The sequence below is a fragment of the Hemitrygon akajei genome, chromosome 11 (assembly GCF_048418815.1).
Source record: "Hemitrygon akajei chromosome 11, sHemAka1.3, whole genome shotgun sequence".
In the NCBI taxonomy this organism is placed as follows: domain Eukaryota; kingdom Metazoa; phylum Chordata; class Chondrichthyes; order Myliobatiformes; family Dasyatidae; genus Hemitrygon; species Hemitrygon akajei.
The window spans coordinates 47,032,883-47,049,927 of record NC_133134.1 but is presented as its reverse complement, the minus strand read 5'-3'; the positions used below and the strand labels follow the sequence as shown (position 1 = coordinate 47,049,927).

At 39.4% G+C, this 17,045-nt stretch overlaps 1 protein-coding gene across 1 annotated transcript in view; it reads right to left on the bottom strand.

Annotated features, from left to right (window-relative positions):
* Window positions 1–17,045, bottom strand: part of rab40c (RAB40c, member RAS oncogene family) — an 80,704-nt gene that overhangs the window by 10,945 nt on the left and 52,714 nt on the right. Inside the window, exons 3-4 of the mRNA XM_073060771.1 lie at window positions 13,323–13,383; window positions 7,116–7,193 (exon numbers count right to left, since the gene is read on the bottom strand). Of these exons, the coding sequence (XP_072916872.1) occupies window positions 7,116–7,193; window positions 13,323–13,383 (139 nt within the window). The remainder of the gene's footprint in view (window positions 1–7,115; window positions 7,194–13,322; window positions 13,384–17,045) is intronic.

The following is a 17,045-nucleotide window of genomic DNA, read 5'->3' as shown; positions in this document are numbered from 1 at the left end:
AACTATATCAATTAAGTTTTGTAGTTCTTCCTCCACACTTGCAATTAACAGTGTCATCTGTTTATCTAAAATTGTTGATGTTTTCACTGTCAACTGATGATTCCCAAGATGTCTCTTATTTTTTGAAAGATTGTTTCACCGTACACATTAAACAAACCAGGGAAGAAAACACACCCTTGTCTAACACCTCTCTTGATTTTCATAAACTAACTCACTTCTCCATCTATTCTTAAAGTGGCAGTTTGTTGCCAGTACAGATTTCTGATTAGGCGGAGGTCTTTCGAATCTAGATCTAGAGTTTCCTGTAATATTTCAAATAACTTATTGAGCTTCATGTCATCAAATGCTTTTATTTTGAGTGAATAAAGCAAACAAATCTTTCTGCACTTGAATAGCTCGTTCTGATAGTATCCTTAACGTCAATATTGCGTTTCTTGTACCTTTGTCTTTCAAAAAACCACATTGTTCTTTACCTATTTCAATTGCATTTTAAAAATCCTACCTTCACTCTAGTCATATGGTTTTTTTGTGCTTGGGTAAAGGGGAAGTTTCAAGGAGTTAGGTATTTAATAGAACAGAATGAAAAATATTCCTACTAACATAAAATAAATTGAGCTTTTTATGTTTTGCAATTTAAGCAATGAATTTCAAAAATCATCTTGCAGGTTAAGTAACTAGATGTCATGATTTTTAAAATTCACCAGAAGCCAATTCTTCCCGACTGTGCTAGGGGATGCAGAAAATAAATTATTTATCCTGAGAGCGGAAGAAAAACACAACCTTGAAGGAATACGGACTTGTTTTTCCACTTAAATTTTACACTAACCTCTTTTGTAATTGATCTTAATTTCATAACTGTAAAATTGTACTGGATGCTTTTGTATCATTTGTTTTCATTTTATTGCAATTTTACCAATCAAAAATGAGACAAGAATGTTGAATATACATAACACTGACTAGTAAAGACATTGGAAAGCATTAGTAAAACATAATACTTTGTGTTTTATAATTAACACTTTTCTGCGATTTTCAGTTTGGCTTTTAAAATACAACACAAATTTGATTTCAGTAATTAAAAATCCTCTTAGTAAATAAACTGAAATTTATTTGGTTTCATAACATTATCAGTTGCACTGCTGAATGAGACAAAAATGAGGAAGAGTGTACATGATGGTGCTTTTAAGGTGTTATACAATCAAAATTGGAAATAGACCAGCTACACAGGCATGGAGACTAAAAACTGAAGAATTTAATGTTTTCAACTGAGATTATACTGATAACATTAATGGATAAAATTGTACATGTAATCCCTCAATATATAATTTCTTTCTTATCACTGGTCATTTCTCCTACAATTCTGTATTGAATCTTTTTATAAAGGTTCATAGTCATGAATCATATTCCAGGGGATGGATCATGGTACCTTATCCTCACTTTCTCTACATCTTGAATTAATACATTCTCCCCCACAACTTCCCTACAGTTTGCCACCTCAGAAGGACTAATACCATATCATTTCATACCATGGCCAGGTCATCACTACTTAAGGCTGCTACTCCCATGCCTTCGCAGCAAATGCCAATCATTATTTAATCGTCCCTTTCACAATTCTTAAAGCAATCATGATCTTACTATCTAGAATAAAGTATGCAGCAATCTTTTAGTCTTTGAAATGTATCCATGTGATTAAACAGAAGATAAAGATTCACAAGGATGTTGCTTGGACTGGAGAGCTATAGTTAAGGAGAGACTGGTTAGGCTAATACTGTTTTCCTGACAGCAGTGGTAACTAGCGGGTAATCTTGATAAGGTTTATTAGATCATGAGTGCCACAGATAGGGTAGAAAGCCAATCTTTCTCCCCGGGTGATCAAACTTAAGACAGGAGGGCACAGTTTAAAGCCAAGAGAGGAAACATTTAAATGGGAATCCAAGGGCAAGTTCTTTGCACAGAGGATAGGGAGCAACAGGGATATGGAAGAAACTACCAGTGTAAGTAGTATAGGTGGGTAAAATTACAATGTTTAAAAGATATTTAGATACATGGAGAACAAATTTTACAGTGATGTAGGAAATGAGACTAACTCAAGTAGACACCTCGGTCGGCACGAACAAGCTCAGCCAAAGGGCCTGTTTCCATATTGTGTAATTGGTAGCTAGTTTATTATTGTCACTTGTATCTAGGTCATCTACATAGCTCTGTGTATTTAATGCACAAGACAGGTGTAGGAATTTTGTCCAGTAACAAGACAAGCTATGGGGAAATTTGGTGAGTGGACAACGTTTACTATATTTCCTTCAGATACTATCAACTGCAGGTTCTGCGGCAAAATGTATTAACTGAGAAAAGTTCCTCAAAGAAACACATCTACGATGTTGATTGTAGACAAGCTTGAGAGGGAGAGGAATTGCAGGCTTTTTCAGTTTTTTTAAACGACTAACCAATTGGGAACGGAGGAGCTGAAGACAACCGGTCAGCTAGTGCACTATAAAAGTTTCGTCTAGTGAAGCGGCCATTGTCGGAGTGGACTGATTCAGAGTGGGATGGCTTTGGCTCAACAGGCTTCGGCGTGAACAGGCAGAGGCGATGGTAGGTTCTGGTAAGTTGTTGTTTTTTTCTTCATTCAATTTCTTATAACTAGTAAGTTTAGAGAGAATGCCAGGCAGGATGTTGGAATGCTCCTCTTGCAGGATGTGGGAGATCAGGGAGACCTCCGGTGTCCCTGTCAACAACACCTGCAAGAAGTGCATCCAGCTGCAGCTCCTATCAAACAGCGTTAGGGAACTGGAGCAGGAGCTGGATGACCTCCAGATCATTCAGGAAAATGAGGAGTTTATAGATAGTAGTTTCAGGGAGGTAGCTACGCCAAAGGAGCAGCGCACAGGTAATTTGGGTTACCGTCAGACGAGGGAAGGGGAAAGGGCAGGCAGAGCAGGGTTCCCCTGTGGCCAATCCCCTCAACAACAAGTATACCGATTTGGATACTGTTGGGGAGGGGGGAAGGGGGGATGATTTACTTGGGACAAGCTGCAGCAGCCGGATCTCTGGCACTGAGTCTAGTTCTGCAATGCAGAAGGGAAGGTGGAAAAAGAGGAGAGTGGTAGTGATAGGGGACTCGATAGTTAGAGGCACAGACAGGAGGTTCTGTGGTCGTGACAGAGACTCCCAAATGGTTTGTTGCCTCCCGGGTGCCAGGGTCAGAGATGTCTCTGATCGCGTGCACAGCATTCTGAAGTGGGAGGGTGAGCAGCCAGATGTCATGGTACACATCTGTATCAATGACATAGAAAGAGTGAGGAGGTCCTGAAGAGTGAGTACAGAGAGCTTGGTAGGAAGTTAAAAAGCAGGACCTCGAGGGTAGTAATCTCAGGATTGCTACCTGTGCCACGTGCCAGTGAGGGTAAGTGTAGGATGTTCTGGAGGATGAACACGTGGCTGAGGAACTGGTATGGGGGGGCAGGGTTTCAGATTTTTGGATCTTTGGAACCTCTTCTGGGGAAGGTGGGGCCTGTACAAGAGAGATGGGTTACACCTGAACTACAGGGGTCCAATATCCTTGCAGGGAGGTTTGCTAGTGCTATTGAGGAGGGTTCAAACTAGATTTACAGGGGGATGGGAACCAGAGTGCCAGAGCAGATACTGGAGCGGGGTTGAAAATAAATGATGTTAAAAGTTCATGCAAAGTCAGAAATAGAAGGGTTGTGTGTGGTGGTAATAATCTTCTGAGGTGTGTCTATTTCAATGCGAGTATTGTGGGAAAGGCAAATGAGCTGAGGGTGTGGATTGACACATGGAATTATGACATTATAGCCATTAGTGAAACTTGGCTACAGGAGGGGCAGGACTGGCAGCTTAATGTTCCAGGGTTCCGATGTTTCAGATGTGATAGAGGCAGTGGGATGAAGGGTGGGGGGGGGGGGGGGTGGCATTGCTAGTCAGGGAAAACATTACAGCAGTGCTCAAGTAGGACAGATTAGAGGACTTGTCTACCGAGGCCATATGGGTGGGGCTGAGAAACAGGAAAGGTATGAACACATAAATGGGGTTGTATTATAGACCACCCAATAGTCAGCGAGAATTGGAGGAGCAAATCTGCAGAGAGATAGCAGACAACTGCAGGAAACAAAGTTGTGATAGTAGGGGATTTTAATTTTCCACATATTGACTGGGATTCCCATACTGTTAAAGGTCTAGACAGGTTAGAGTTTGTAAAATGTGTTCAGGAAAGTTTTCTAAATCAATATATAGACGTACCAACTAGAGAGGATGCAAATTAGATCTCCTATTAGGAAATGAGTTAGGACAAGTGACGGAAGTATGTGTAGGGGAATTCTTTGGGTCTAGTGATCATAACGCCATTAGCTTCAACTTGGTCATTGATAAAGATAGATCTGGTCCTCGGGTTGAGGTACTAAACTGGAAAAAGGCCAAATTTGAAGAAATGAGAAAGGATCTAAAAAGCATGGATCGGGACAGGTTGTTCTTCTGGAAAGGATGTGATTGGTAAGTGGGAGGCCTTCAAAGGAGAAATTTTGAGAGTGCAGAGTTTGTATGTTCCTGTCAGGATTAAAGGCAAAGTGAATAAGAATAAGGAACCTTAGTTTTCGAGGGATACTGGAAATCTGATAAAGAAAAAGAGAGAGATGTATGACAAGTATAGGCAACAGGGAGCAAATAAGGTGGTGGAGGAGTATAAAAAGTGCAAGAAAATACTTAAAGAAATCAGGAGGGCTGAAAGAAGACATAAGGTTGCTTTGGCAGTCAAGGTGAAGGATAATCCTAAAAGTTTCTACAGGTATATTAAATTGGTCCTCTTGAAGATCAAAGTGGTCGGCTATGTATGGGACGAAAAGAAATGGGGGAGAGCTTAAATGGTTTTTTGCATCTGTATTTACTAAGGAAACTGGCAAGGAGCCTATGGAAATAAGGCAAACAAGTAGTGAGGTCATGGAACCTATACAGATTAAAGAGGAGGAGGTGCTTGCTGTCTTGAGGCAAATCTGAGTAGATAAATCCCCAGGACCTGACAGAGTATTCCCTCGGACCTTGAAGGAGACTAGTGTTGAAATTGCAGGGGCCCTGGCAGATATATTTAAAATGTCGGTATCCACAAGTGAGGTGCTGGAGGATTGGAGTATAGCTCATGTTGTTCCGTTGTTTAAAAAAGGCTCTAAAAGTAATCTGGGAAATTATAAGCCTGTATGATTGACACCAGTAGTAGGTAAATTATTGGAAGGAGTACTAAGAGATAGGATCTACAAGTATTCAGATAGATAGGGACTTATTAGGGAGAGTCAACATGGTTTTGTGCATGGTAGGTCATGTTTAACCAATCTATTAGAGCTTTTTGAGGAGGTTACCAGGAAAGTGAATGAAGGGAAGGCAGTGGATGTTTCCTACATGGACTTCAGTAAGGCCTTTGACAAGGTCCCGCATGGGAGGCTAGTTAGGAAGATTCAGTCGCTAGGTATACGTGGTGAGGTAGTAAATTGGATTAGACATTGGCTCAATGGAAGAAGCCAGAGAGTGGTAGTGGAGGATTGCTTCTCTGAGTGGAGGCCTGTGACTAGTGGTGTGCCACAGGGATCAGTGCTAGATCCATTGTTATTTGTCATTTATATCAATGGTCTGGATGATAATGTGGTAAGTTGGATCAGCAAATTTGCTGATGATACAAAGATTGCAGGTGTAGTGGACAGTGAGAAAGGTTTTCAAAGCTTGCAAAGGGATTTGGACCAGCTGAAAAAATGGGCTCACAAATGGCAGATGGCGGTTAATGCAAACAAGTGTGAGGTATTGCACTTTGGAAGGACAAACCAAGTTTCAACATACAAGGTAAATGGCAGGACACTGAGGAGTGCAGTAGAGCAGAGGGATCTGGGAATACAGATACATAATTCCCTAAAAGTGGCGTCATAAGGAGAGCTTTTGGCAGATTGGCCTTTATAAATCAAAGTATTGAGTACAAGAGTTGGAATGTTATGGTGAAGTTGTATAAGACATTGGTGAGGCCGAATTTGGAGTATTGTGTGCAGTTTTGGTCACCTAATTACAGGAAGGATATTAATAAGTTGAAAGAGTACAGAGAAGGTTTACAAGGATTTTGCCGGGACTTGAGAAACTGAGTTACAGAGAAAGGTTGAATAGGTGAGGACTTTATTCCCTGGAGCGTAGAAGAATGAAGGGAGATTTGATAGAGGTGTATAACATTATGATGGATATAGATAGAGTGAATGCAAGCAGGCTTTTTCCACTGAGGCTAGTAGAGAAAAAAAAAGAGGACATGGGTTAAGGGTGAAAAGGGAAAAGTTTAAAGGGAACATCAGGGGGGGCTTCTTCACATAGAGAGTAGTGGCAGTGTGGAATGAGCTGCTACTTGAAGTGGTGAATGCAGGCTCGCTTTTAACATTTAAGAAAAACGTGGACAGGTACATGGATGAGAGGGCTATGGAGGGATATGGTCTAGATGCAGGTCAGTGGGACTAGGCAGAAAAATGGTTCGGCACAGCCAAGAAGGGCCAAAAGGCCTGTTTCTGTGCTGTAATGTTCTATGGTTCTACAACCGGAATCAATTCAAAGAATCACAGCAGTCTAGCAGCTGGTAGACACGTTCAAGTTCACAGATGATTGTCATATTCTGTTTATTTTGTAGATTTTCCCCCCAAAAATGAATCAGCTCAACAAGCTTATACAAATAATTAATAACTGTGCTATATAAAACCAAGGTAATTACTATCTCTAACTAAAGAGAGTCCAATAATACAAATGCTAAGCACTTAGCTGAGCCCAAGTCACAACTGTAGCATAACATAGCTGCAGTTTGCTTCTTCGGCAAGATGCACTGTCTTCTTTGAAAATAAAAACACTTCTCTGCAGTAGAGATTGCAGATTTGAAAAGGACAAGGAATAGGTATATTGGAACATCACCACTGTTATTGTGCCAACATGTAGATCAACAAGTTCCAATTCACACCACACTTTTGTTAATTTCAAATAAGCATTTCATTACCAAGGAAAATCCCATTAACAAAGTCAGCCTCAACAAAGTGCATGAAAAAAAAGTTAAGTTTCAGCAGAAATCTCAAATGTTACTTAAGTCAAAAAGAACATTTTACCTCATCAATTTCCTTGATCCACCGGTCAATCCCATCAAAGGACCATCTATTAGTGATATCATAAACCAAGAGTATACCCTGAGGAAAAGAATGAAAACAGATTTCATTATTTTTTCAATAATTATCTGACTTCTTTAAAAAGAGTGAAATGCATTACTATAATGGAGTTATAATTACAATACTGTACATGACCCAATAGTTAATACTTCCCGCACTTGTAACAATGGAAACTGCGAGAAACTGAAGGCTGCCGAAGTAGGATCCATGATAGCAACAGGAAACAAAAATCAATTCTCTTAAGCTACAATGAATAATATATGCAAGCATTCATTTAGTGCTTTCATGTCAAATTCTCAAAGTATTCTAAAGAAGTAGATTTTAAAGAATGACAACTGTGCAGACAATTTAAATCAAGAGGCTCCAATGTCACTAAGCTGCAACACCATGGAACATCTGAATAACAGGACTGCTTGATTAACTGACAGCCCAGTATTTTCATCATCTTCTAAATACTATAATTTTGGAACTGTAATGTTTGAAAGTGAATCATTAGGTAACACCAGCTGTACTACTGCAACAATGCTGCCATCTCAGCTCACTAACAACATTATGCAATTCAATTTGATGCTGCACAGTAAAGCGTAAACAACTACAGCAAATATCAGCAGAAATTTAACAACAAAGGCTTGTAGTTGGATAATTTAACCATTAATTATAAACTCTGGTGGGCGCAGAACACAGATGCTGGTAGAAATTTGAAATTATAGTCAGCATGGCTTTGTCAAAGGCAGGTCATGCCTGACGAGCCTGATTGAATTTTTTCAGGATGTGACTGAACACATTGATGAAGGTAGAGCAGTAGATGTATATGGATTTCAGCAAGGCATTTGATAAGGTACCCCATGCAAGGCTTATTGAGAAAGTAAGGAGGCATGAAATCCAAGGGGAAATTGCTTTGTGGATCCAGAACTGGCTTGCCCATAGAAGGCAAAGAGTGGTTGCAGACGGGCCATATCCTGCATGGAGGACTGTCACCAGTGCTGTGCTTTAGGGTTCTGTTCTGGGATCCCTACTCTGTGATTTTTATAAATGACCTGGATGAGGAAGTGGCGGGATGGGTTAGTAAATTTGCTGATGACGCAAGGTTGGGAATGTTGTGGATAGTGTGGAGGGCGGTCATAGGCTACAGTGGGACATTTGATAGGATGCAAAACTGGACTGAGAAGTGGCAGATTGCATTCAAATCAGAAAAGTGTGAGGTGGTTCATTTTGATAAGTCAAATATAATGGCAGAATATAGTATTACTGGTAAGACTCTTGGCAGTGAGGAGGATCAGAGGGATCTTGGGGGTCTGAGTCCATAGGACGCTCAAAGCAGTTGCGCAGGTTGACTCTGTGGTTAAGAAGGCAAACGGTGCATTGGCCTTCATCAATCGTGGGATTGAGTTTAGGAGCTGAGGGTAATGTTGCAGCCACATAGGACCCTGGTCAGAACCCACTTGGAGTACTGTGCTCAGTTCTGGTCGCCTCACTACAGGAAAGATGTGGAAGCCGTAGAAAGGGTGTTGAGGAGATTTACAAGGATGTTGCCTGGATTGGGGAGCATGCCTTATGAGAATAGGTTGTGAACTCGGCCTTTTCTCCTTGGAGCGACTGAGGATGAGAGGTGACCTGATTATAAAATGATGCGAGGCATTGATCATATGGTCAGTCAGAGGCTTTTTCCCAGGACTGAAATGGCTAACACAAGAGGGTACACTTTTAAGGTGCTTGGAAGTAGGTACAGAGGAGATGTCAGGGGTAAGTTTGTTGTGTTTTTTTTCCAAACACAGAGAGTGGTAAGTGTATGGAATGGGCTGCCGGCAACAGTGATGGATGCGGATACAATAGGGGCTTTTAAGAGACTCCTGGATAGGTAAATGGAGCTTAGAAAAATAGAGGGCTATGGGTAACCTTAGGTAATTTCTAAGGTAAGGACATGTTCAGCAGAGCATTGTGGGCCAAAGGGCTTGTACTGTGCCGTAGCTTTTTTACGTTTTTATGTTTCTATATAAGAGAATGCTAAAGATATTCTGCAAGCCAGGCAGCATCCATGGTACGAAAAAGTGAAATCATGTTACATGTTGATGGTCTGAACTGAGTTGGTCTGGATCCAGCCAGTAATTACCAAATTCATATCAAATCCCAGGGTTACAATATACCTAGTGATAAAATGAATAAATTACATATCAAATTTTTCTTCTTTCCCTTCTAGACTTCTCTTACACCATTTCAACAGATAGTTTAGTGACCAATATCTGTTACAAACCACACATTCCAAAAGTTATTTTGACTGTACTTCAGTCTATCACACTTCCTTCAAGGATTCCATTCCAGTCTTCCATCATGCCTGTTCTGAAGATAGTTAATTAATTTATAAAAATGATCTGTCTGGATGGTGCACAACAAAAGCTTTTCATCTTATCTCAATACATCTGACAACATTTAAACAAGTTACCAAAGTTGAAATAATTTTTGCTCTCCCTTCACCGAAACATTCCAAACATATCTTTTCCTATCAGCATTTTGAAAAAAAATTCTCTCAGCAGTTTCTTGGTTCAATCTTCCATCTCTACCAATAACGAAGCCCAGCTCACAACATTTTCCTCTAGGACCAAAATAAATAAAACACTCATCTTTCTTCTCTTTTCATACACTCCAGGAACTCCAACATTGTTGGAAGGCAAGTCTGCAATTCACTTACACTACTTTAATGCCCTGCCTTCAATGTCCACCAAGTGAGCTCTTCTACACTAAACGATCTCAATGTAAATTGGGTGACTGCCTTGTGGAACTCTTAGTTTGCAAGAGTGACTGAGATTTCAGTTGCCTGTGTTACATGCCCATGCATGCCCATGTTTTTTTCTGTTCTCTCTCACTCTCCGCCTGGTTTTCCTTGTTTTAGGTGTGCCAAACCACTGTCAATCTCCATTTAGAGCACTGATGGACCTGTGTCCTTCTCATGACTGCTCCAATGAGGAGAATTGATAGTTAAAGAGTCACGCTAGTTTCCGTATTAACAAACTTGCAGTCTTCATGTTTTTACCAGTGTTCTCAAATTGTGGATTTTGGATTACAGGTTTCCTGGGCAATCCGAAGGTACAGCGTTCCTATGAAACCTTTCCTAAGTCGAAATGTCGTAAATCGAAGAATCAATTACCATTAATTTATATGGGAAAATTTTTTGAGCGTTCCCAGACCCAAAAAAAACCTACCAAATTGAAGCAAATAACACATAAAACCTAAAATAACACTAACATATAGTAAAAGCAGGAATGATATGATAAATTTACACCCTATATAAAGTAGAAATGTTGTAGGTATGGTGTAGTTTCACTTAACAAACTCGGGAAGGCAGTGAGCCAAAATCGATTTGGAGAGAGAAAAAAAAAGTCGGCACGTACATGCATACATACGCACATGCGTATGCATGTACACACATGCGCAAACAACTGCCTGCACAAGGCTTCACAGCTATTGTTGTCTTTCTCGGGGTAAACACATGTATGAAGCGGGCGTCTTTTTTTCGTAAAAGCGAAAATCTTCTTTGGTTAGCGAAAACAGGTACTAATGTAAGTCTTTCGTAACAGCAAGTTGTCATAAAGCGAACGTTCAAAAAACGTGGGCCACCTGTACTCTTTTGGATTTGGTTGCCCTGGATCACTTCTGTCAATATGCATAAATATTGTAAATATACTGCAACCAGGACTGCCTGTGTCCACATTATCCTTTTCTCATCACAAAAAACTCACAACACTGAGGGCGAGACATTTTTTTTAAAAAAATGCTGTTTCCCTGACACTCCTAGACTAGAGCTAACGGGGGAACGCAACACCTATCATTTTAATTCTGAATCTCAGTTCCACTCTGCCCGCTCTGTTTAGCCTCCATCATCCAGAGCAGCACATTTTTAGCTTTAAGGAACAGTACCTTATGCTAAATCTACTGGTTTTTGTTTTGCTTTCATATCACTATTCTCAGCTACTGTGCTATTTTCAGTTCAAGTGAATATATTTAGCAAATTTTCTAATAATATAAATTCACATGAAATTTTGAGTACCAAAGGTGGAACTGTGATAAAAATGGGTAAAATGAGTCATCCAAAGCTAGGCATATAGGAAGTGAATGCTAAACAATTAAAAATCTTCTGTATATTTGTCACACTATTCAAAGGCTAAACAAATTTTTCAGGTGAGAACACAATAGACTGTCATTTAGATCTTAGTTAACAACTAGCTAATACAAAATGTAGAAAACAGGATGAATGGAATTGTGAAAGAACATTCCAACTGAAGAGCTGTGCATAATCTATGTGTGACATAATTGAATGGTTGAGACTGATACCAGATGTGCTACACTAGAAATCTTCAAACTTTTCTACTTTTTATGGCACATAAAGAAGATTTGTGCAAATTACTGCTACTGCAAATAGCAAATTTAAAGAATTACATTTTTCTGATCTATGATAAAGAAGCTAGTATTTACCATGAGGAATATATTCCTGTATCCCACGTGCACTGCAATACAGCAGAAACTGCATAAGGCGGATTGTCTGATAACTTTACTTCAAAAGATCATGAGAACACCTGGGCTGTCTCTCTACTGATTTCTGGTAACTTCTGTAATTCATACAAATATTACATCCCTACAATTTTGTGCCACTTAACAACTCAGTCACAATTCTAAACTTTATTCTGCATTTAAAGTAGGATCTCTAACATGCAATATAAATTACTAGAATCTTCCATTAAAATACGTTAATAGAATTATTAGGCAAGGATTGGATTCCAATCTTATAATACTACTAACTAAACTCTCTACTTTTATTAGTAGAGTTAAACAATATTAGCACAACCATCTTTCCTGTTGCCCTCACTTTAAAGATTACTGAAAAGTTTAAAATCAAAGTATAATAATTTCCTCAATATGGTCACTTCATAGCTTATTAGTAATTCTATGGATAATTAAAACTGGAATGAAATGTCAAAAATCTCTTATCTCCAAAGGAGGCCAGTCTTTCCACAAATATTTTGCTAATGAGTGAAACAAAAATCATATTCTACTCAATCATAACAACAGTGTTTTCCCAACATATACAAAAAGTAACATTTTAGCAAAGGCAGACTTAAATATATTTTATATGGGAAAACTTAAATTGAGGATTAAATTCCAAAGAGAATTTTACTTCAGAAGAAACCTGCCGACAATCAAAGCTATGTAGTTTTCTATTTACCAACATCAGAATGGTTATCAACTTTAAGTTTATTAGCACAGCAGTTATTTAAACTGATTCCAAACTTGTATCCCAATCACCTCAATGTGAATGTGAACCTCTGTCCTTATTAAGTAGAGTGACTTCAAGCATCATATTACATATGGCATAGTTAAAAGAACAGCTTCTTCAAAAATTGCCTTGATGGAATTGTTTACTATTCTAGTGATTTTTGAACATGTTCTACTTGTTTAGGTCTTCATTTGGCAAAAATTTCCAACATCTATGGCACATCCATGACGGCTTCTAATATAACATTATTAACAACTCCAGAGCAAACTGATAGACTCATTCATTCTTCTTCCAATACCCAGACAGCACAAAAATCAACGCATTAGGTCTCCAGAATTAACATCACTTTGGTGTTTCAAGACTGGTCCAGGCTCCTCAAGACATATCAAAGCAAAAGGCAACTTGCTTTGCCTTTGCACTGCCTATAGAAATGTAATAGAGTTGTGTACATAGACGAATCAAGCTTTACACATGATATTCAAGAGAGTGGTGGAAAATACAAATCAAAAACAATATAGATATTTCACATTTGGCAGAGAAGTAATTTGTTTTCAAGGGGATCTCATTAAAACTTCCAAAACTCAATCATTGATAGCAGACCAAACTGGACTGTCTCAGGACAGGGATATCAGTTGTAAGACATCTAGAACTGAGGTGAGAGGAAGTTTCTTCACTCAGAGGGTGATAAACCTACAGAATTCTCAATCACACCAGGCATGTATTTGTACATACACACACACAAAAAAAAACTGAATGGTATTGAGAGAGCGGGAATATGACGCTAAGATAAAGAATTATCCATTGGCTGCAGTGAATGGTGAATCAGGCTTGCAGGAATGAAATGCTCTACTCCCATTTTCTTTGCTTGTCCAAATTCTACGTACCTGTGCACCCCGCGAATAGGACCTGAAGATCGTGCAGAACCTTCCTTGGCCTGAGGTGTCCCTAAAACATAAAAAAAAACAGCTTAGTTAGCATTGGTGTTTTCAAAGCAATTTCCTCAATATTAAATTTTAAAACAGTTAAGGAATAAATAGGAATGTTAAGAGTGTTCAATATCTTTTAAAAGAAACAATTGTAGCTTAAAGAATTACAATTATGATTAGTTTTTAAGCCTCCATCTTCCAACTTCCTGAATGAAGAAATAAGTTAATTTCCAGCTTTGATCATTTTATTTAACATTTCTGTTAGATTTATAGTTTTGTGTTATTGACACTGCATATGATTCTACATCACTGAATACATGTACCAGGTAACAGTTGAGCTATTACATTGATAAATCCAGCAGCTAACAGATCGGAAACACATCGACTGAAATTAATTATCAAACTTCATTAGATAAAAGATAGATAATATTTCTGCTAACACGAGGAAATCTGCAGATGTTGGAAATTCAAGCAACACACACAAAATGCTGGTGGAACACAGCAGACCAGGCAGCATCTATAGGGAGAAGCACTGTCGACGTTTCGGGCCGAGACCCTTCGTCCTGACAGTGCTTCTCCCTATAGATGCTGCCTGGCCTGCTGTGTTCCACCAGCATTTTGTGTGTATTGCTTGATATTTCTGCTAACTGGGTTAAGGGTGAAAGGTGAAAAGTTTAAGGGGAACATAAGTGGAAACTTCTTCACTCAAAGGGTCGTGGGAGTGTTGCCAGCACAAGTAGTACATGTGAGCTCAATTTCAACGTTTAAGTTTGGATAGGTGCTGGACAGGGTTGTACTTTTTGCAGGCTTTTCTGCTCAAGGGCATTGGTGCTCCATACCAGTACCTATATTGACAGTGATGCAGCCAATCAATATACTCTCCACTATACATCTATAGAAGTTTGTCGAAGTATTAGATGACATGTTAAGTCTTCACGAATTTCCAGTAGGGTCACTGCCATGCTTTCTTGGTAATGGCACTTACTTGCTGGACTGGACCCAGAACAGATCTTGGAAAAGATAACACTGTGGAATTTAAAGTTGCTGACCCTCACTGATCACCCAATGGAAAAGGAACAATAGAAAGGACGATATATTTAATTTAGTGTATGATAGCTGATGCTCAAAGTGTTCTTGCTACACCAAAGTAAACATAATGGAGACTGGGTGACCACTTTGCAGAACATCTGCTTTCAGTGTGCTTAGGCTGACCCCGAGATTCCAATTATCTGTCATATTAATTCTCAGTTCATTGCCAACAAATCTCATATTTTAACTTAGCACATCATATGTCTCAAGACTCAACAATGAATTCAACAACATCAGATAACCATCCAATCCAGTTTCTGTCAAAACTGATCTGTTCTAATGGAAAGTCAAACATAAAAGTTTACATTTCATTTCTACAGAGAGGCTGCCTGGCCTAATCCAGCATTTTGCTTTTTCCAAATAAAAATCAGTATCACTATTACAATTTTAGCTATGCCTCCTCTTTCTGCTCCTCCCCAGACTTCCTAATGCCATTTCCTTCCATATTATCTGTTATTAACAAGCCCTCACCACATTCTTTCTGCCAGCACTGCAGCCACGTGTCATCTAGAATCACTATTAGAAGAAAATACCAAGTTTGCAACTACTCAAATGATAAATTGCTTCTTTCTGTTGAACTGCAAGTATTAAACTTCTGTTGAATTAAGAAACATTAGTATCAGACTATACATAGAGAAATCATCCTTCTACCTGCAAAGAATAACTACAGAACTGGTCATCTATTCAGTTTTTGTCTAAACCAGTATAAAGACACTCACTACAATGCAGAGATATAGCAAGATATATAGTTTTACTGTAGAAGTGATTGAAAAAACAAGTTTGCCCTGACATCTGTGAATACTGACCAGTACTAGAGATCCTAGGAAAATACTTTGTAAAGTGTTTTAAAAAATGATCATTTACAAGCGCTTGTAAGGGAAAAGTAAAAGCCAGCTCCAGGTGAGTGTGCAAGAAGTATCCCCATGGAATAGCTTGTCTTTAACTCTGTTGAACACAGAACATGTTAAGTAATGGGCATTTGAGTGAGATATTAAGGATGGTTACCAACTACAGGAGGAAGCAATATCTTTGAAATAAAGAGAATGAGAGGTTTTTTTTAAAAAAGTGTATTGATGTGTATCTTCATATGCTTTGCTTTAAGACATTTTGTAGCCAACCTCTAGTTAAACCAGTAAGTTACATTCACTTCTAGGATCATTACAGAGTACAATAACCAAGCAAAATAATAAAAAAAAAATCTACTGTCCTCAAAATCAGTAGACTTCAGCCTGCAGACCACCCAGCTAGTGTGTGTAGTTTCCCTTTAAGGGCTGATCCACTGGGCTGCAGGTAAAAATGAAACATAGGACCTTCCTACCATGCCCCTGACTAACGTAGAGTATCTGGAAAATAAATTGAAGACCTCAAAGCAAGATTACATTTCTGGAAGGAGATCAGGGACTGCTGCATACTTTGCTTTACAGAGACATGGCTCACCCCCAGCATTCCAGACACAGCAGTTCAGCCTCCACCACATGGAGTGGATAGCGGCATCAGGTAAAAGCAGAGGCAGTGGCATTTGCTTCATGATTAACTCACTGTGGTGCACAATCATGCAGTTTTATTTTAGTTTGTTTCCCTGACATGGAATATTCATGGTCAAGTGTTGTCCATTTTATCTACCAGGAGTGTTATCCACTGTAACCCTGGTAGCAGTTGTCATTCCACCCCTGGCCATTGTCAGGCAAAAACTGAAGGAGCTGAGCACCATGATCAGCTACCATGAAACAGTGCATCTTGATACTGTTACGAACCCCGTAACTGGGTCACTTACCAGCAAAGATAGAGAGGTCCGTTGAAGTCTGATGATTCTATTTTTAACAGTATTTATTAGTAAAAATACACAAAAATAATATCAATGCAAATATACAGATAATATACGTCATCAATACTAAATCTAAAAGTGCAGGTATAATAATAACCAATAAGAAATAAGCTCTATCGTTGTCTAGGGGATAATGTATTGTCCGATGGAAATATAAAAGTCACTCAGTTCATGCAGGCTGCAGCCTTTGGGGACCGCTGGGTTTGCAATGGTTGGAGAGAGAGAGAAAGAGATTCAGAGAAAAACTTGCCGATTCCTTTTATGATTTCGATCCGTCGGAGTCTCGTTGGTGTGGCCGTTCACTTGTGGCCTCTCCTTTAGCTAAGCCATTCTTCCGTGGTGAGCCCGCCAATCCCAGGCAAGGGAAGGACACTCACGAGCCCCCACCGGCTGTCGCTATTAAACGCTGTCACGGGATTTCTAGCGTTTCTCCTGGTGCGTCTAAAGGGGTTGTTCCCCAGACCCTCTTTTATCCTTACTCACGGGGTCTCAGATGTCAATCAGGTTGGGATGATGCAATCCCTTCACCAGCCCACTCTGGTTGTCCCCTGAGGGGCTTCAATGAATAGTACAGTACTCAATACACAATTCCGTCTCCAAGAGACAATAGCCGTTATCAATGGTTTTGTTTCACTGAGGCCAGGACACATTCCAAACGTTGCGGATTCTCTCTCATTTCCTGGGTCCCAGACCCGAATTAATAGCGATCTTGTGATTCTCAAAAAGGAGGGGGCGACTTTGTACCCTTCGGCCCCTCAGAGTTGCGG